Here is a 20,000-nt window from a genome sequence, read left to right as displayed (position 1 = left end):
TACAGGAAGGGAGGGTTGAGGTGTGAGGAGGTGCTGGATGGGGTAGTGGGGTGGGGGGTTGTGTGATAGAAACATTCAAGAAGAGGTTAGATATGTTCATGGGTAGTGATATTAGGTGGGGTTAGGTTTACAGGAAGGGAAAGGGGTTGAGGGTGTGAGGGAGGTGCTGGATGGGGTAGTGGGGGGGGTTGTGTGATAGATACATTCAAGAAGAGGTTAGATAAGTTCATGGATAGTGATATTTGGTGGGGTTAAGTTTACAGGAAGGGGAAGGGGTTGAGGGTGTGAGGGAGGTGCTGGTTGGGGTAGGGGGGTGAGGGGTTGTGTGGTAGATACATTCAAGAAGAGGTTAGATAAGTTTATGGATAGTGATATTAGGTGGGGTTAGGTTTTCAGGAGCTGCCTTGTATAGACCTACTGGCCTTATGCAGAATCCTTATGTTCTTATGTTATTATGATCCTCCTCCTTCTCCTCCTCCTCCTTCTTCTCCTCCTTACCTTCTCAGCCAACCGGAAGGCCTGCGGGGGAAGAGAGAGAGAGAGAGAGAGAGACAAGTTAGCAACCAGGTTATGTCACGTAAATCTATATCAAGTAAAAGTGAAAATAAACGGCAAGGATAAAGACGATTGAAGTGTTTATGTGTTATCATTTCGGACATTATTAAGACAGAGATCAAGACAGTCAAAGTATATTTATAACTATCATTTCAAACACACACACACACACACACACACACACACACTTTTTATAAACATAGTATTAATAATTTTACAGCAATGTGGATATGTTAGCTTTTCTTTAGTTATTTCTGAGGTGGAGTCAGGGCTGCATTTTAAGACACCATCGCTTCTCACATCAACTATATCTAAAGGTCAAAGCAGGGATCAACTGGGCTTTCATGAGTGTTTGTTAAGGTTCATGGCACAGAAGAAGGGTCAAACTACCACCAGGGTCACAAAACTACCCCTGGAAAGGCCTACAGCTCCTACGAAAGCCATGTCAAATAAGTGAACTTGGGTGACGAAATGTTTAAAAATACGACCCTCAATTTATAAGCCCTTGTTTAAGCCCTACAAGTCTACAACCCTCCCCTCCACCCCTTTACCTCCCCCCACACCCACACCCACACACACCTGGGGAATGAGGTGGAAGAGGGAGGAGGCGGCGAGGGAGCCCACCGCCAGGCCGACCAGGAGTGTGAGGAGCTGTTGATAGAAGGTGTGCGCCATGAGGGGCAGCACCGACACCCCTGCCAGCGAGCACCCGGAGATCAGCGTCACGAAGAGGATACCGTAGCCCCACACTGGAGAGAGGGACGCAAGGGGTGTGAGTAGGGTGAGAGGGGTGAGTGGGACAAGTTTGAAGGGTATTAAGGCCAGAATTTATAGTTTTTGAGGGTAGTGGGGAAAATTGAGTCTGCAGAGGGATGTGAGTGGGGTATGAGGGAGGTATGAAAGAGGGGTGAGTGGGGCATGAGTGGGATATGAGATTGTAGGGTATTAAGACTAGAATTTATAGTTTTTGAGTCTGGAGAGGGATGTGAGTGGGGTATGAAAGAGGAGTGAGTGGGATATGAGATTGTAGGGTATTAAGACTAGAGGTTATAGTTTTTGAGTCTGCAGAGGGATGTGAGTGGGGTATGAAAGACGTGTGAGTGGGATATGAGATTGTAGGGTATTAAGACTAGAGGTTATAGTTTTTGAGTCTGGAGAGGGATGTGAGTAAGCGTAGAAATGGGAACGTATGAAGATATTGTGTTTGGCGATAAAAATGTTCTGAGTGGGATCACCCGGGACAGGACCAGTGTGACATCCATGTTGCCATAGTTTACCTACACCCAGGTTTCCGTTTCCCAAGGTACACAACTGTCGACCAACTCCAAAAGGGTGAGCTGTGTGCAGACTCCCCAGACCAGGACCCCAACCCAGGCCTGTGGATTCGTAGCTAAGCATAACAGCCACTTTTTTTTCTTTTTTTTACAGCAAAGGAGACAGCACAAGGGCACAAAAAATAGGAAACAATAAAAAAAAAAGTCTGCGGAGGTGGGAATGAGATATATGGATGGAATTATTGTGTTTTTTGAATGGTGAAAAAATTAATTGAGTGGGATAAGTGGGAATGGATTAGGAATGAGATGATATATGACCCAAAAATTTAGTTTACGGAGTAGGTAAAGTTGGTAAGTGTGTCACCAACCCCACAATGATGCGAGGGATGGGAGGGGGGCATGGGTGGGGTATGGAGGGGGGGGAGGGGGGGGGCAAAGGGGGTTGAGAGGGAATGGAAATAAATCATTGTAGTTCATTCTGTTAACTTAAAAATAGACAAAATATATACACAAACACATGTACACACAAACAACACACTCTCTCTCTCAATACTCTCACCCCCCCCCCACACCCACACAAACAACACACACACACACACACACTCTCTCTCTCTCTCCCCTCACCCACACAACCCCTCCATACACCCCCACAACCCCCCACCACACCCACCCTCTGACGGTCTTGGCTTAGTGTTGGCAGCGATGGCACCAGGATCAGCGTCAGCAGTGGAGGTGGCAACACTGCCCTCAGGTGTGGTGCAGGCTGCGTCCCCTCGCTGGCCCAGGTAGGTCACGGCAGGCAGCAAGGAGCGGAGGTCATCCACACTCAGACTACCTCCTCCGCCTGCCCCTCCTCCACCCTCAAGGCCGTATGCTGTGAGTAGGTCATCCTCGGAGCACTGCGGAAGAGGAGGTGATGAGGATGTAAGGAAAGAGGCTCAGAAAGAGAAAACGGAGAGTTGAACGGTAGACTGAAGAATTGAAGGTGGAGTGAATGAGAAGATTTAGGGGGTCACTACAAGAGAGAATCACATATGCACTCTGAAGAAAAAGGCTCAGAAAGAGAAAACGGAGAGTTGAATGGTAGACTAAAACACAAATAAACATACTTAAAACACAAGAAATACCCAAATTATACATCCCTGACACCCCATGAAGCTACACTCTACACCCTACACTCACCGCCTTTAGCATGTGACACTGAGTGGGCGTGAGGGCGGTGTTGGCGTCGCAGCTGGTGAGGGCGGCCACAGGGGGTTCCTGCAGGAGGGGCGGACAGTGGCGGCGGCGGCGGTGGCTGTGGTGGTGGTTAGTCGTACAGTCCACCAGGTGCTTGAAATCCTGGCGTGTGAAGTTTTTCTTGTTGGCGGAGAAACCATACCACCTGAGGGAGAGGTGAGGGAGAGGTGAGGGTTAGGTGGGAGGAATGATGTGAGGAGAGGAGAGAGGGTGGGGTGATGGGAGGGGAAGAGAGGGGAAAGGTTCGTTAGGTAGGGAGAGTGGGATGGGGTGAGGAAAGGGGAAGGGAGGGAAGAGGAGGGGAAGAGAGGGGAAAGGTTCGTTAGGTAGGGAGAGTGGGATGGGGTGAGGAAAGGGGAGAGGAGGGGAGAGGAGGGGAAGAGAGGGGAAAGGTTCGTTGGTAGGGAGAGTGGGTTGGGGTGAGGAAAGGGGAGGAAAGGGGAGAGGAGGGAAGAGGAGGGGAAAGGTTCGTTTGGTAGGGAGAGTGGGATGGGGTGAGGAAAGGGGAGAGGAGGGAAGAGGAGGGGAAGAGAGGGGAAAGGTTCGTTAGGTAGGGAGAGTGGGATGGGGTGAGGAAAGGGGAAGGGGGGGAAGAGGAGGGGAAAGGTTCGTTAGGCAGGAAGAGTGGGATGGGGTGAGGAAAGGTTAGGAGAGGGAAGACGTAGGGAGAGAGGTGTATTAAAGTGTCAAGATATATAAAAATGTATGTACAGGAGACTCTTTATTCAACACAAGACAGGTGCAAAGGAAATTCAAGTAAAATGGAGGTGTTATTTCAATGAGATTTATCAATTTGGTACTGGTGGGATTTTTTTATTGTATGAGTGTATGTGTGTGTGTGTGTGTGTGTGTGTGTGTGTGTGTGTGTGTGTGTGTGTGTGTATTTGCCTAGTTGTGATATACGGGAAAAGAGCTACACTCGCGCTGTCCCGTCTCCATATCCTCTCTTATCCAACTTTTCCTTAAAATCATGAATGTTTCTTGCACAAACCACCTCCTCCTCCAGTCCATTCCACAGTCAGGTCAAGGGTCATGAGGAAATCTTTTGAAAGAGATGCGCTAAATGGAGGTTCTATTATCTAACCCCTTGACTGTAGATTTCCTACAAGAAGACCTCACCTCACCTCACCTAGTCCTGCACCTTGGGAGGGAATATCCAGCACACCAATACCACATGGCAAACACTCCTCAGAAATATTATAGTATTCACCACAGAGGCAGAGAAAGACCATGTAGTACTATGGGTCGCATTTTTGGACATTTCATTGCCCAAGAACACTAATTTGACAAGGCTTTCGTAGGAGTTGTGGGCATTTCCAGGAGTAGTTCTATGACCCTGGTGGTAGTGTGACCCTTCCTCTGTACCATGAACCTAAAGAAACACCTATTTGACAAGGCTTTCGTAGGAGTTGTGGGCATTTCCAGGAGTAGTTCTATGACCCTGGTGGTAGTGTGACCCTTCCTCTGTACCATGAACCTATAGAAACACCTATTTGACAAGGCTTTCGTAGGAGTTGTGGGCATTTCCAGGAGTAGTTCTATGACCCTGGTGGTAGTGTGACCCTTCCTCTGTACCGTGAACCTGAAGAAACACATATTTGACAAGGCTTTCAGAGAGTTGTGGGCATTTCCAGGAGTAGTTCTATGACCCTGGTGGTAGTGTGACCCTTCCTCTGTACCATGAACCTATAGAAACACCTATTTGACAAGGCTTTCGTAGGAGTTGTGGGCATTTCCAGGAGTAGTTCTATGACCCTGGTGGTAGTGTGACCCTTCCTCTGTACCATGAACCTAAAGAAACACCTATTTGACAAGGCTTTCCACGGAGTTGTAGGCATTTCCAGGAGTAGTTCTATGACCCTGGTGGTAGTGTGACTCTTCCTCTGTACCATGAACCTAAAGAAACACCTATTTGACAAGGCTTTCGTAGGAGTTGTGGGCATTTCCAGGAGTAGTTCTATGACCCTGGTGGTAGTGTGACCCTTCCTCTGTACCATGAACCTATAGAAACACTCATTAGAACCTGACTGACCCCCTCTTTGACCTTTAGAAAAAGATAATGTGGGAAGTGAGTGTCTTGTAATCCCAGTCTATATGTTACCAGGCTACCAGTGAAAGCCAAATCCGTGCCAATCGCAGCGGACGGGCTAAGGGATAACTGAGGGAGGTGCACACTCACAGGAAGGTGGTAAAGTCTGTGGGGTTGTGTGGCTGTGGACCCCAATCAGCGACATTCCACTGGGGCAGCTGCTGGGTGGGGGTGGAGGTGGTGGTGGAGGTGGCAGCTGCGGCAATGCCCTCCACCATCGTCAGCGCTGCCATCACTACTGCTGCTACTGCCATTGTTCTTGTTGTTGTTGCTGTTGTTGCTGCCGAGACCATGCTCCACGAGGGTCACAAAGTTGGCACACTGGAAAAAAATGAATACGCAAATATATCAATAAGAAATTAAAACAAAGAAACAATAAATCAATAGAAATAAGAATCATGTAGAAATAAAAACTTAAATAAAAAAGACTTAATAGACACAAAATAAATAGTTACATAATAAGGTGGAACTGGATTCAGCAAGCCTCTTACAAGACTTGCCGTTGATAAGTCTGACGGGAAATCTGTCCACTACGAACGCGGACTATTTTCAACCATCGCTAAGTGGCGGAAGACTATCCACATGCTTCCCAGGTCGCCAATCAATCCTAACTTCAGCAACTTTGGTCAAAAATACCGCGAGGGGCGCAGCATAACATACATCACACACCCACATGAATCATACATACATCATGGCAGCCACTATAAAAAAAGTTCACCTGCACCACTAATGGGCAGGGGTCATCTAAGAGGCCCCTCAAGAGAGACTATCAGCACTATGGCCAGCACCTTGAGAGAAAAAAAAAAAAAAAAAAAAAAAAAATCGGGGACTTTATATTAGCGGGCTTTTTGTATAACTGTAGCGGGCTTTTTTATTATTATTGTAGCGGGCATTTTTTGTTATTGTAGCGGGCTTTTGTATTACTGTTTCCTTTTTTTGTGCCCTTGAGCTGTCTCCTTTGCTGTAAAAAATAAATAAATAAGTAAAAATGAACAAAAAAATAGGCTCGGGGGCAAGGGTAAATATGTAGTTTAGCTCTGCCACCTCAAAATCCAATATACACATTCTTATTATGGTTTAAGGGCTAAAATACATGCCCTTTTGCCATAATAGGAAGGCGTGCATAGCTAGAAGCAAACCTAAGCGAACGTACCATAACCATACCAGTATTGCTAATGGTAGGAGATGGTCAGCAGTTAGGTTTCGTTAGGTTAGGTTAGTTTTTAAAAAGTCTTCTGTGCCTTCAAACTATGGTTAACAGGCACTAATTTTAACCTTTTAACCATAACATGAAGGCGTATAGGGAATTTTGAGGTGGCGGAGCTAAACCACACACTTACCCGTGACCCTAGCCAAAACTTAACCCCTCCTGCCTAAACTAACCTAACCTAACCTCCCTCTGTGATTCTTTACCCTAGTCATCATGCGTTTCTTCTCGTGCCCTATACCACTTAGGATTGCTTCGGAGGCAGGAGTGTGGAGTTGGATAAAAAATATTCGACAGACTGACTCGGAGAAATTTTACCCCGGTAGCAGCGATGGGCCAAATTTGCGGCTTTACCGTGTACTAGCGATGGGCCAAATTTCTGATGATGATGATGATAGATGAAAAGTTGGAAAGTTTCGTTTAGTCGGCGCAACATCTGTGGTCATATGCCGGAGAGAGACAGGAGGGGAAGGAATTATAGAAAGAGGGAGACGAAACAAAGCGAGGAGGAAAAGAGAGGACAAGGAAGGAAAGAAAGAAAAAGTTGGAAAGTTTCGTTTAGTCGGCGCAACATCTGTGGTCATATGCCGGAGAGAGACAGAAGGGGAAGGGATTAAGGAGAAGGGAACATATCCAAGGAGACGGGACACAACCCCGATTCATACCTGGTACACTGCTGGGTGGACAGGGGCGTAGGGTATCGGAAAAGCCGCCCAAATTTTTCCACTCCGCCCGGGAATCGAACCCAGGCTCTCTCGGTTGATGATAGATGATGCATAAACTGATCACATATGCATTGATATATATTATGAAATGGTTTGCGCGAGTGATGATTCTTTCTCATAATTTTACTTAGAGGAGCCTTTGACCTAACCTAACCTAAGAAACGTGACCTCTGCAGCTAAGGGAAAGGGAAGGGAAGGGAAAGGAAGGAAGGTTAAATGGAATGGATGGGAAGGTTAGGGAAGGGAAAGGGAAGGGAAGGAAGGTTAAATGGAATGGATGGGAAGGGAAGGTTAGGGAAGGGAAGGGAAGGGAAGGAAGGTTAAATGGAATGGATGGGAAGGGAAGGTTAGGGAAGGGAACGGAAGGTTAAATGGAATGGATGGGAAGGAAGGGAAGAGCGGAAGGAAGGTTAAATGGAATGGATGGAAGGGAAGGAAGGGAAGGAAGGAAGGAAGGTTAAATGGAATGGATGGGAAGGAAGGAAGGGAAGGGAAGGGAAAGGAAGGTTAAATGGAATGGATGGGAAGGAAGGTTAGGGAAGGGAAAGGAAGGGAAGGTTAAATGGAATGGATGGGAAGGGAAGGGAAGGGAAGGGAAGGAAGGTTAAATGGAATGGATGGGAAGGGAAGGTTAGGGAAGGGAAGGGAAGGGAAGGAAGGTTAAATGGAATGGATGGGAAGGGAAGGTTAGGGAAGGGAAGGGAAGGGAAGGAAGGTTAAATGGAATGGATGGAAGGAAGGTTAGGGAAGGAAAGGGAAAGGAAGGAAGGTTAAATGGAATGGATGGGAAGGGAAGGTTAGGGAAGGGAAGGGAAGGGAAGGGAAGGGAAGGGAAGGAAGGTTAAATGGAATGGATGGGAAGGGAAGGTTAGGGAAGGGAAGGGAAGGGAAGGAAGGTTAAATGGAATGGATGGGAAGGGAAGGTTAGGGAAGGGAAGGGAAGGGAAGGAAGGTTAAATGGAATGGATGGGCAGGGAAGGTTAGGGAAGGGAAGGGAAGGGAAGGAAGGTTAAATGGAATGGATGGGAAGGGAAGGTTAGGGAAGGGAAGGGAAGGAAGGTTAAATGGAATGGATGGGAAGGGAAGGGAAGGGAAAGGAAGGAAGGTTAAATGGAATGGATGGGAAGGGAAGGTTAGGGAAGGAAGGAAGGAAGGAAGGTTAAATGGAATGGATGGGCAGGAAGGTTAGGGAAGGAAGGAAGGAAGGAAGGAAGGAAGGTTAATTGGAATGGATGGGAAGGGAGGTTAGGGAAGGGAAGGGAAGGAAGGTTAAATGGAATGGATGGGAAGGTAAGGTTAGGGAAGGAAGGAAGGAAGGAAGGTTAAATGGAATGGATGGGCAGGAAGGTTAGGGAAGGGAAGGAAGGAAGGAAGGTTAAATGGAATGGATGGGAAGGAAGGTTAGGGAAGGGAAGGGAAGGGAAGGAAGGTTAAATGGAATGGATGGGCAGGGAAGGTTAGGGAAGGGAAGGGAAGGGAAGGAAGGTTAAATGGAATGGATGGGAAGGGAAGGTTAGGGAAGGGAAGGGAAGGGAAGGAAGGTTAAATGGAATGGATGGGAAGGGAAGGTTAGGGAAGGGAAGGGAAGGGAAGGAAGGTTAAATGGAATGGATGGGAAGGGAAGGGAAGGGAAGGGAAGGAAGGTTAAATGGAATGGATGGGCAGGGCAGGTTAGGGAAGGGAAGGGAAGGGACGGAAGGTTAAAGGGAATGGAGGGGACGGGAAGGGTAGGGAAGGAAGGAAGGAAGGAAGGTTAAATGGAATGGATGGAAGGAAGGTTAGGGAAGGAAGGGAAGGAAGGTTAAATGGAATGGATGGGAAGGGAAGGGAAGGGAAGGGAAGGGAAGGAAGGTTAAATGGAATGGATGGGAAGGGAAGGGAAGGAAAGGAAAGGAAAGGAAGGAAAAAGCGCAGTAACGAAAGGAAGGAAAGGAAAATAAAGAAAATAATTAAAGGACAAACAGATATAGACAGACAGACAGACACACTTACCATCCACGTGAGACAGACAGACAGACAGACAGACAACCACCACCTGAAATACCTGTCCGATACACGTTCCTCCCCGGCGCCTTCCGACCTCTCTCACTCACCTGGAGGAGGAGGAAAAGAGGAGGGAATGGAGGAAAGACGGTGGAGAGAAGCAAATAGATGACGTGGTGTGTCTCTCTCTCTCTCTCTCTCTCTCTCTCTCTCTCTCTCTCTCTCTCAATGTTTTCCTCACCCGCCAACTCCGCCGAGGAAGATTTGACTCCCCATCTGCCTCTTTTAGACCGTATCCACGTTTTTAGGTTCAATATACGTCCGGGATTTGGTGTATTATTTAATTTGGTGTGTATTAAGTGGTATTCTGAGGGTCGGAAATGTGTGGAAGGCGTCGGGTGGAGATAAAAGTTGTGGCGGGGTTGTGGAGGTGACCCAAGTTCGTCTGCTGCTGAGAGAGAGAGAGAGAGAGAGAGAGAGAGAGAGAGAGAGAGAGAGAGATGGGCTTGCAAAATTAATTCATGATGTTGACCGATAAGAGAATGTTATTAGTATTTTGAGAGGGTCAGACTGATTTTTATGTGGTTTTGGCAATACTGTTAATTTAAACTCTCTCTCTCTCTCTCTCTCTCTCTCTCTCTCTCTCTCTCTCTCTCAGGCAGGACAAGTCTCCCTCCATTAAGGTGATCTGGACCGTTTCTCACAATTACCTTAAATCCAGACACAACCAGGCGCCTTGACGGGGAGGGGCAGACACGTGGCCGGCCCGGCGGAGAACTTTAACCCTTATGCCTGGCGGGGTAAGGTCGAGTCTGCCCCGGCGCACACCTTCCACTGCTGGGTAGGGTATTTGGGTACACTCGGGGGGTAGTGGGGCTCGGGGTATGCAAGCAAGGACACCCTCTACCCTGTGGCCTTCACCAAAGCGATGTAGTATGTAACTTACTATCATACCCAAGGAGACAATAATATATAAGTATACCAAAGTCTATATACACCGAGTCAAGTCACACGCAGGTTTGTGGGAGGAGACGCGGCCGAGGCGTGGCTTATGCGTGACGTTACTTGGAGCCAAACTAGAGAATGTAGAAACAGGGATTTAGAGAAAACGAAGAAAGGCGGACTAATTTAAATCAATCACTTCTACATGCCCTCCCTCACACCCCACACCGCCGTTTGTAGGCATTGGAATTACAGTCACGCAATAGCACAAGAAAAAGGCATATTTTTTTTCGTCAGTGGCTTGCCTGAACGCGCTGTGAAAGTAGGCAAGCATGCACATCCAAAGTACACACACGACCGCACCTTTAGTCACCCCTGAACTGGCGGGTATTTTTTTTTTGGCTCCAAGTGACGTCATCCCGCTGCTCCGCCCCCAAACCGCCTCCTGCGCGTACCGGTCTCAGTTTTGAAGCAGAGTGACTTGACTTGGTATATATAGACTTAGTACGTATACTTTGTCTCCTTGCTAATGCCCGGGGTTGCGTCGCTTCATAAAAGGTGTAAAACATTGAAATCACATGAGCAACTGTTTCACTTCATTTATTCTGATATATTTACCTTTGAAGATGCTAACTAGACAATCTTTATCCTCACCTATTTACTTCAATTACCTTGCACTTATTGCTTCTTACTTAAGGCTAAAATTATGACTCTCTCTCTCTCTCTCTCTCTCTCTCTCCAACACAACACCAGTTTTCAAAATATGAGAAGGAAGGTTAACAAACACACAAAAACTCTCAATCTCTCTCTCTCTCTCTCTCTCTCTCTCTCTCTCTCTCTCACACACACACGCAATACCAGTTTTCAAAATATGAGAAGTAATTTTAACAAACTCTCTCTCTCTCTCTCTCTCTCTCTCTCTCTCTCTCTCTCTCTCTCTCTCTCTCAGGGGGGCGTGGCAGTGGAGATAAGCCTTCCCAACCTCGCCACCTCGATCTCCTTCCTCTGAACCTCATCCGCCCCCTTGGCCTCCTTCGGGGGTCGCCGGAGGTTGGGGGAGAGCTTGAGGGTGAGTAGATACCCCCTGGGGAGGAGTTGGGGGAGGGGGAGCGAGGGGAGAGAGGGGGAGAGTGTGGAGGATAAAAGAGAGGTTAGGAGAGGTTTTGGAATGAGGGGAGGGTAGCGAGTGGGAGAGAGAGAGAGAGAGAGAGAGAGAGAGAGAGAGAGAGAGAGAGAGAGAGAGAGAGAGAGAGAGATTACTATTAATTGTATATATTAGTTACGTCATTACGATTATGATTATTATTATTATTATTATTATTATTATTATTATTTTTATTATCCAACACAACACACCCTCCCACCCACATCCCCAAACCAGCACACTCACACATCCTCACCCCCCCTTCACTCAACACACCCACACACCCATAGATTCTCACACAACACACCCCTTCACCCAACATCACCTTGTCCAACCCCCTTACCTTAACCCACCTCACCCACCAAACACCATACTCTCTTGCCCTGAACCCCTTCCTCCTCCTCCTCCCCCTCACCCACCTCTCCCCGCCCACCACCAACACGGGATGGAAGGGGCTGAAGGCGGTGCAGGTCAGGACACTCTTCCGTCGCTGCATGATGTTCTGGACGCATAACGGGCGACACCTGCGCAAGTAGAGGTCATAGACGTGCACCTTGCCGTCTTCCGTCACTCCCACCACCAGGCTCGCCCCCAGGTGACTCCAGGTGAGCCCGGCCACAGGCGCCCCCAGGTCCAGGGCTACGAGGGGGCACCTGGAGGGAAGAAGGGGGTTAAGGAGGAGTCAGAAGAGGGTGAGAGGGGAATGAGAAGGGGATGGAAGGAGAAAGATAAAAGGGAAAATGAGGGGAATGAGAGGGGGATGCAAGGCTTCTGTTAGTATTGGCACTCACTCACCACATGACTGCCAGGCCTGTTCCACTCATCCACCACTCTGTTAGTATTGGCACTCACTCACCACATGACTGCCAGGCCTGTTCCACTCATCCACCACTCTGTTAGTATTGGCACTCACTCAACACATGACTGCCAGGCCTGTTCCACTCATCCACCACTCTGTTAGTATTGGCACTCACTCACCACATGACTGCCAGGCCTGTTCCACTCATCCACCACTCTGTTAGTATTGGCACTCACTCACCACATGACTGCCTGGCCTGTTCCACTCATCCACCACTCTGTTAGCACTGGCAGTCACTCAACACATGACTGCCAGGCCTGTTCCACTCATCCACCACTCTGTTAGTATTGGCACTCACTCACCACATGACTGCCAAGCCTGTTCCACTCATCCACCACTCCGTCTAAACCAATTCTTGCCAATATCCCTGCTGAATAAGAATCTATCGAACTTAAACCCATTACTAAGCGTCCCACCACTACCCCGAACACCCCAATCCCCTTCCCCACACCCCTCCTCACCTATGCCTCCTCGCCCACACCTTCAGCATCCAGTCCATCGAGGTGGAAGCGAACACCTCCTCGTGATGCCCGTTCCAGGCCAGCAGGCGGACGGGCGCGGAGTGGGCGGGGTAGAAGAAGAGGTCGTGGGTGGAGGCCGTGAGGGTCATCTCCACCACGGCCCCGGAGTCCACCCCCATTAGGAGGAAGTTGGGCTCGTTGGCTTTCAGGGCTAAGCAAGTTACGGTTCCTGTGGAGAGGGAAGAGGGTTGGATACCAGGATAGGGGATTGGAAGGCAGGATAAGAGGGTGCCTGTGGAGAGAGAAGAGGGTTGGATACCAGGATAGGGGATTGGAAGGCAGGATAAGAGGGCGCCTGTGGAGAGGGAAGAGGGTTGGATACCAGGATAGGGGATTGGAAGGCAGGATAAGAGGGCGCCTGTGGAGAGGGAAGAGGGTTGGATACCAGGATAGGGGATTGGAAGGCAGGATAAGAGGGCGCCTGTGGAGAGGGAAGAGGGTTGGATACCAGGATAGGGGATTGGAAGGCAGGATAAGAGGGTGCCTGTGGAGAGGGAAGAGGGTTGGATACCAGGATAGGGGATTGGAAGGCAGGATAAGAGGGCGCCTGTGGAGAGGGAAGAGGGTTGGATACCAGGATAGGGGATTGGAAGGCAGGATAAGAGGGCGCCTGTGGAGAGGGAAGAGGGTTGGATACCAGGATAGGGGATTGGAAGGCAGGATAAGAGGGCGCCTGTGGAGAGAGAAGAGGGTTGGATACCAGGATAGGGGATTGGAAGGCAGGATAAGAGGGCGCCTGTGGAGAGGGCAGAGTGTTGGATACCAGGATAGGGGATTGGAAGGCAGGATAAGAGGGCGCCTGTGGAGAGGGAAGAGGGTTGGATACCAGGATAGGGGATTGGAAGGCAGGATAAGAGGGCGCCTGTGAAGAGGGAAGAGGGTTGGATACCAGGATAGGGGATTGGAAGGCAGGATAAGAGGGTGCCTGTGGAGAGGGAAGAGGGTTGGATACCAGGATAGGGGATTGGAAGGCAGGATAAGAGGGTGCCCGTGGAGAGGGAAGAGGGTTGGATACCAGGATAGGGGATTGGAAGCCCCCCCCCCCCCCGCCCCCCTTACCCTGTAGCTTCGCGCGGTCGTTGTTGGGGTTCGTGAAGAGGTGCTCCGAGGCCTCAGGGTCGCCGGACTGAAGCAGGTCTCTGGGCTCGAGGGTCGCGGAGCGCACCACCCACTTCGTGACCCGCCCGTCGCGCCCCACGGAGAGGAAGCACAGGGGCTGACCCGGGCGAGTGTGCATCCATGCGACCTGGGGGGGAGAAGAAGGGGAGGAGAAGGAGGAGGAGGTGTAATAATAGAAGTAACAGAAGAGAAATTATATTAACAATGATAACAATGAGAGGAATAAGAATAGGAGGAAGGCGCCAAAGAAAGAGAAGAAGAAGAAGAAGAAGAAGAAGAAGAAAAAGAAGAAGAAGAAGAAAAAGAAGAAAAAGAAGAAGGAGAAGAAGAAGAAGAAAAAGAAGAAGAAAAGAAACGAAAAAAAATACGATTAAGAAGAACAAAACAGAACAAGAAGAAAAAGAAAAAGAAAAGGAGGAGCAGGAGGAGGAGGAGGAGTAGGAAGAGGAGGAGGAGGAGGAGGAGGAAGAAGAAGAGGAGGATTAATGTTAGATGCGTGCTAATTAGAAGATCATAAAGGTAGATTAAATTAATATTCTCTCTCTCTCTCTCTCTCTCTCTCTCTCTCTCTCTCTCCCTCTTCCTTTTCCTCCCCTTCTTACCCCTTCCTTTCCTCCCCTTCCTCCTTTTCTTCACCCTCCTTCTCCTTCCCTTTCTCTCCCTTCCTTCCCTTCTTCCCCTTCCTTCACCCTAAACTCTCCCTTTCCTCCCCTCTTTCCCCTTCCTTTCTTCCTCTTCCTATCTTCCCTTCCCATCACCTCAAAGCCTTCCATTCCCTTCCCTTCCATTTCACACACACACACACACACACACACACACACACACACACACACACACACACACACACACACACACACACACACCTCCCTCCTTCTCTCCCTTCTACCCTTCTCCTGCAAGTGGAAACAGCAAGATGGGGCGGCTCCGTGGTGGCGTGGCGCGCGTCGTAGACCAGCACAGCGCCGTCCTCCTGCCCGGCGACCAGCACGCTCTCCTTCTGCGGCGGCGGCGGAGGACGGGGAGAAAAGAAAAAAAAGAAAGAAAGCAACAAAGAAAGAGAAAAAAGAGAAAAAGAAAGAAAGAAAGAAGGAAAGAAAAAGAAAAAAAGTCCTATTAGAGAGAATGTGCTTTTTCTTATTTATTTTTCTTCTTTTCTTCTTCTTATTATTATTACTATTATTTTTCATTTTTTTTTTTGTGTGTGTGTGCGTTACCTCAGGGTGGAAGCGGACACAGGTGACGCCACAGGGGCAGGGGAGGCATCGCTCAGGCACGCAGGGGTTCTTGAGACTGAAGAGACACAGGTATCCGGGTTCAGGAGGCTCCCCTGACTCACCTGGGGGCACGGGAGAGAGAGAGAGAGAGAGAGAGAGAGAGAGAGAGAGAGAGAGAGAGAGAGAGAGAGAGAGAGAGAGAGAGAGAGAGAGAGAGAGAGAGAGAGAGAATTATATTAACATCTTTTTTTCCTTCTTTTTTATTTCATTTCTTCTTTCTTTCCTTCATTTTTTTCTTTCATTCCTTCCCTCCTCCCTCCTCCCCTCCTCCCCCTCCCCCATTTTCCTTCCCACTGCTCCTCTTTCCCCTTCCTTCCTCAACCTCAACCTTCCTCCCCTCCTTTTCCCCTTTTCTCTCCCTCCCCTTCTCCTCCCCTCCCACATTTTCCTTCCAACTCCTCCCCTTTCCCCTTCCTCCCCTCCTTCCCCTCCTTTCTCACCCACTCCCCCACTCCTTTGTAGCTTTACCATGTAGCAGCGACGGGTCAAATTTGTGGCTTTACCGTGTAGCAGCGACGGGTCAAATTTGTGGCTTTACCGTGTAGCAGCGACGGGTCAAATTTGTGGCTTTACCGTGTAGCCGCGACGGTCAAATTTGTGGCTTTACCATGTAGCAATGATAGGTCAAATTTGTGGCTTTACCATGTAGCAATGACGGGTCAAATTTGTGGCTTTACCATGTAGCAACGACGGGTCAAATTTGTGGCTTTACCGTGTAGCAATGACAGGTCAAATTTGTGGCTTTACCGTGTAGCAGCGACGGGTCAAATTTGTGGCTTTACCGTGTAGCAGCGACGGGTCAAATTTGTGGCTTTACCGTGTAGCAGCGACGGGTCAAATTTGTGGCTTTACCGTGTAGCAGCGACGGGTCAAATTTGTGGCTTTACCGTGTAGCAGCGACGGGTCAAATTTGTGGCTTTATTATGTAGCAGCGACGGGTCAAATTTGTGGCTTTATTATGTAGCAGCGACAGGTCAAATTGTGGCTTTATTATGTAGCAGCGACGGGTCAAATTTGTGGCTTTATTATGTAGCAGCGACGGGTCAAATTTGTGGCTTTCGGGTGTAGCAGCGACTGGTCAAATTTGTGGCTTTACCGTGTAGCAGCGACGGGTCAAATTTGTGGCTTTATTATGTAGCAGCGACGGGTCAAATTTGTGGCTTTACCGTGTAGCAGCGACGGGTCAAATTTGTGGCTTTATTATGTAGCAGCGACGGGTCAAATTTGTGGCTTTACCGTGTAGCAGCGACAGGTCAAATTTGTGGCTTTACCGTGTAGCAGCGACGGTCAAATTTGTGGCTTTATTATGTAGCAACGACAGGTCAAATTTGTGGCTTTACCGTGTAGCAGCGACAGGTCAAATTTGTGCTTTATTATGTAGCAGCGACGTGTCAAATTTGTGGCCTTACCGTGTAGCAACGACTGGTGAAATTTGTGGCTTTACCGTGTAGCAGCGACGGGTCAAATTTGTGGCTTTACCGTGTAGCAGCGACTGGTCAAATTTGTGGCTTTACCGTGTAGCAGCGACTGGTCAAATTTGTGGCTTTACCGTGTAGCAGCGACGGGTCAAATTTGTGGCTTTACCGTGTAGCAGCGACGGGCCAAATTTGTGGCTTTACCGTGTAGCAGCGACGGGTCAAATTTGTGGCTTTACCGTGTAGCAGCGACGGGTCAAATTTGTGGCTTTATTATGTAGCAGCGACGGGTCAAATTTGTGGCTTTACCGTGTAGCAGCGACGGGTCAAATTTGTGGCTTTACCGTGTAGCAGCGACGGGTCAAATTTGTGGCTTTATTATGTAGCAGCGACGGGTCAAATTTGTGGCTTTATTATGTAGCAGCGACGGGTCAAATTTGTGGCTTTATTATGTAGCAGCGACGGGTCAAATTTGTGGCTTTATTATGTAGCAGCGACGGGTCAAATTTGTGGCTTTACCGTGTAGCAGCGACGGGTCAAATTTGTGGCTTTACCGTGTAGCAGCGACGGGTCAAATTTGTGGCTTTATTATGTAGCAGCGACGGGTCAAATTTGTGGCTTTACCATGTAGCAGCGACGGGTCAAATTTGTGGCTTTATTATGTAGCAGCGACGGGTCAAATTTGTGGCTTTACCGTGTAGCAGCGACGGGTCAAATTTGTGGCTTTACCGTGTAGCAGCGACGGGTCAAATTTGTGGCTTTATTATGTAGCAGCGACGGGTCAAATTTGTGGCTTTACCGTGTAGCAGCGACGGGTCAAATTTGTGGCTTTATTATGTAGCAGCGACGGGTCAAATTTGTGGCTTTACCATGTAGCAGCGACGGGTCAAATTTGTGGCTTTACCATGTAGCAGCGACGGGTCAAATTTGTGGCTTTACCGTGTAGCAGCGACGGGTCAAATTTGTGGCTTTACCGTGTAGCAGCGACGGGCCAAATTTGTGGCTTTACCGTGTAGCAGCGACGGGTCAAATTTGTGGCTTTACCGTGTAGCAGCGACGGGCCAAATTTCTGTCATGATATAAACCCCCCAAAACAGATGATGCATAAACTGATCACAAATGCATTGATATATAGTATTATGAAATGGTTTGTGTGATTGATGATTTTTTCTCATTTTTCTCGCTTAGAGGGACCATTAAGAAACATGACCCCCGCTGCTACCGGGTTAACTTCCCTTCCCGTGCGCCCCCCTTCCCCCCTCACCTGCCGAGTACGCCACCGCCAGCAGGTCGGGATGGGCGGGGCTCCAGGTCACGTCGCACACGAAGAGGCGGCGCGAGAGGGGGGCGGTGAGTCTCCACAGGGGTAGTAACGACCCCTCCAGCTGGCGGTAGTCGTCGCTTTGGTCTTCCCAGTATTTGTAGTCTGGGGGGGGGGGAGAGGGGGAGGGGGATGGGGGATGGGGGAGGAGTGTAAGGGGTAAAGGAGACGGGTATGGTGGAGGAGCGGAGGAGGGTATGGAAGAAAAGGAGGAGGAGGCGAAGGAGGGGGAGAAAGAGAGAAGATGGAGGAAGAGGAAGAGGAAGGTGAAATATAAGGAGGAGGAGGAGGAGGAGGAGGAGGAGTCAAGAAATAAAGAAAGAGATGAAGGGAGGTAGGAAAAAATGATTGAATAAATGAAGGAAGGAAGGAAAGAAAGGAAGGAAGCAAGGTCAAGGAAGGAAAGAAGGAAGAAAGAAGGAAGGAAGGAAGGAAAGAAGGAAAAGGAAGGAAGCAAGGTCAAGGAAGGAAAGAAGGAAGAAAAGAAAGAAGGAAGGAAGGAAGGAAGGAAAAGGAAGGAAGCAAGGTCAAGGAAGGAAAAAGGAAGGGAAGAAAGGAAAGAAGGAAGGAAGGAAAAAATAAGGGAAGAAAAGAAGCAAGGAAAGAAAGAAGGAAGGAAGGAAGGAAGGAAGAAAAAAGGAAGGGAAGAAAAGAAGAAAGGAAAGGAAAGAAGGAAAGAAAGGAAAAAAAGGAAGGAAAGAAGGAAGAAAGGAGGGAGCAAAAGGAAAATGGATGGAGGGATGATTAATGAAGGAAGGAAGGAAGGAAGGAAGGAAAGAAAAACAAACAAAAGAAGGAAGAGAGATGATTAAGGAAGGAAGGAGGAAGGAAGATAATAAAATAATGGAGGGGGAGAAAGGAAATAATGGAAGGAGAAGGGAGGGGGAAGGGGAGAAGGAAAGAGGGGGGATGGAGGGGAGAGGGGGGTGGAGGGGGAGAGGGGAGGAGATAAATGATAAGACAGGTTTGTACAATTAGAATAACTGCGTTTAATTACTAATAACATTGTGTGTGTGTGTGTGTGTGTGTGTGTGTGTGTGTGTGTGTGGGCGAGCGTAATAACAGACAAACACACACACACACACACACACACCCCCCTCCCATGCACAACCTCCCCTACCCCCCCACACCTCCTCCCCTCCCCTAAATCCCCCCCACTCACCATGAAACCCTTCATCGTACACGTTCTGCTGCACGATTCGTTCCACAATCCGCGCGGCCTTGTCCAGGTGCGCCAACCCCCCCTGGTCCGGCGGTGGGGGGGGCGGCAGCAGCACCATGGGGTCGGGGGGCGCGTTGGGGTCCTGCCAGGTAAGGGGGGCGAGGTGAAGGGGGCGGGGGGGGGGACGGGACGGGAGGAGGAAGGGAGTATGAGGGGGAGTGAGGAGGTTGGGGATGGGAAGAGGAAGGGGGATAAGGAGAGGGGAGGAAAGGGGAAGGGGGGAAGGAAGGGAGTATGAAGGGGAGTGAGGAGGTAGGGGACGGGAAGAGGAAGGGGGATAAGGAGAGGGGATGGGGGTAGGGAAGGGGAAGGAAGGGAAAGGGAGGTGGGGGACGGTGAGAGGGAGGGGAGAGGAACGAGAAGAGGAAGGGGAAGGAAGGGGGTGGAGGGAAGGAGGGCAGGAGGAAGTAGGAAGGGGATGGGGTTATGGAGGGAAGGGAAAGGGAGGGGAGAGGAACGAGAAGAGGAAGGGGATGGGGGTAGAGAGGGAGGAAGGGAGAGGGGGAAGAGAGAGGGGGCATAAGACAGGTATACTTAATTAATGAATACGTGAAATAAACAGGTGAAAAGGGGGAATTAATAGATGAGTTAGGCAGCGCAGAAAAAGAAAACGGAAGCCAAAGAGAAAGAAAACGGGTGACTCGGGGAAAGAAAATGGGTGGAACAGACTAGGAAACGGGTCAGAGGAAGAAATGAGGATAAACTAAGAAAACGGGGGAACAGGAGGAAGAAAAAGAGAAATAAGAACATGAAGCCGCTTAAAGGAACAGATTCAGTCCTTCATATAGAGGACGAGATTACATTCCTTTAGGTCAGGCAAAGGAAGAACATGAAGCCGCTTAAAGGAACAGATTCAGTCCTTCATATAGAGCGAGATCACATTCCTTTAGGTCAGGCAAAGGAAGAACATGAAGCCGCTTAGAGGAACAGATTCAGTCCTTCATATAGAGCGAGATCACATTCCTTTAGGTCAGGCAAAGGAAGAACATGAAGCCGCTTAAAGGAACAGATTCAGTCCTTCATATAGAGAACGAGATCACATTCCTTTAGGTCAGGCAAAGGAAGAACATGAACCCGCTTAAAGGAACAGATTCAGTCCTTCATATAGAGG

At 49.0% G+C, this 20,000-nt stretch overlaps 3 protein-coding genes and 1 long non-coding RNA gene across 5 annotated transcripts in view; 1 reads left to right on the top strand and 3 right to left on the bottom strand.

Annotated features, from left to right (window-relative positions):
• Window positions 1-9,319, bottom strand: part of LOC126986434 (metal cation symporter ZIP14-like) — a 13,769-nt gene extending 4,450 nt beyond the window's left edge. The window contains exons 1-6 of one of the 2 annotated variants that reach the window (XM_050842587.1): window positions 9,183-9,319; window positions 5,248-5,478; window positions 3,012-3,213; window positions 2,500-2,728; window positions 1,135-1,304; window positions 499-519 (exon numbers count right to left, since the gene is read on the bottom strand). In XM_050842587.1, the coding sequence (XP_050698544.1) occupies window positions 499-519; window positions 1,135-1,304; window positions 2,500-2,728; window positions 3,012-3,213; window positions 5,248-5,450 (825 nt within the window). In that variant the 5' untranslated portion in view covers window positions 5,451-5,478; window positions 9,183-9,319. Of the gene's footprint in view, window positions 1-498; window positions 520-1,134; window positions 1,305-2,499; window positions 2,729-3,011; window positions 3,214-5,247; window positions 5,479-9,133 lie in introns of both variants that reach the window. The other variant, XM_050842585.1, reaches the window with a different exon arrangement.
• Window positions 7,684-8,719, top strand: LOC126986435 (uncharacterized). The gene is made up of 3 exons (XR_007739716.1): window positions 7,684-7,804; window positions 7,930-8,041; window positions 8,575-8,719. It is a non-coding gene; the product is annotated as an uncharacterized LOC126986435 (long non-coding RNA).
• Window positions 9,320-10,918: 1,599 nt separating the features above from the next.
• Window positions 10,919-13,837, bottom strand: LOC126986050 (dynein intermediate chain 2, ciliary-like). Its single transcript, XM_050841731.1, has 4 exons — window positions 13,598-13,837; window positions 12,479-12,707; window positions 11,578-11,811; window positions 10,919-11,098 (listed from the first exon to the last, which is right to left on the bottom strand). Exons 1-4 carry the CDS (start codon window positions 13,773-13,775, stop codon window positions 10,960-10,962), a joined length of 780 nt encoding a protein of 259 aa, XP_050697688.1. The 5' UTR covers window positions 13,776-13,837; the 3' UTR covers window positions 10,919-10,959.
• A 308-nt stretch (window positions 13,838-14,145) lies between these two features.
• The window catches only part of LOC126986031 (dynein intermediate chain 2, ciliary-like), a 13,733-nt gene continuing 7,878 nt past the window's right edge, over window positions 14,146-20,000 (bottom strand). Inside the window, exons 5-9 of the mRNA XM_050841716.1 lie at window positions 18,830-18,971; window positions 17,611-17,772; window positions 14,872-14,993; window positions 14,555-14,654; window positions 14,146-14,156 (exon numbers count right to left, since the gene is read on the bottom strand). Coding sequence (XP_050697673.1) covers window positions 14,146-14,156; window positions 14,555-14,654; window positions 14,872-14,993; window positions 17,611-17,772; window positions 18,830-18,971 — 537 coding nt within the window. The remainder of the gene's footprint in view (window positions 14,157-14,554; window positions 14,655-14,871; window positions 14,994-17,610; window positions 17,773-18,829; window positions 18,972-20,000) is intronic.

Source organism: Eriocheir sinensis, chromosome 61, assembly GCF_024679095.1.
Source record: "Eriocheir sinensis breed Jianghai 21 chromosome 61, ASM2467909v1, whole genome shotgun sequence".
In the NCBI taxonomy this organism is placed as follows: Eukaryota; Metazoa; Arthropoda; class Malacostraca; order Decapoda; family Varunidae; genus Eriocheir; species Eriocheir sinensis.
This window is presented reverse-complemented; position numbering and strand designations above follow the sequence as displayed.

What these genes read in the sequence shown, in the direction of transcription:
- LOC126986050 (XM_050841731.1), bottom strand. Translation starts at nt 13,775, where the DNA reads ATGCACACTCGCCCGGGTCAGCCCCTGTGCTTCCTCTCCGTGGGGCGC. An exon ending in CGACCGCGCGAAGCTACAGG is followed by an intron (nt 12,708 to 13,597) that starts GTAAGGGGGGCG and finishes CCCTCTCCACAG; the next exon opens with GAACCGTAACTTGCTTAGCC. An exon ending in TTGGTGGTGGGCGGGGAGAG is followed by an intron (nt 11,099 to 11,577) that starts GTGGGTGAGGGG and finishes ACTCCTCCCCAG; the next exon opens with GGGGTATCTACTCACCCTCA.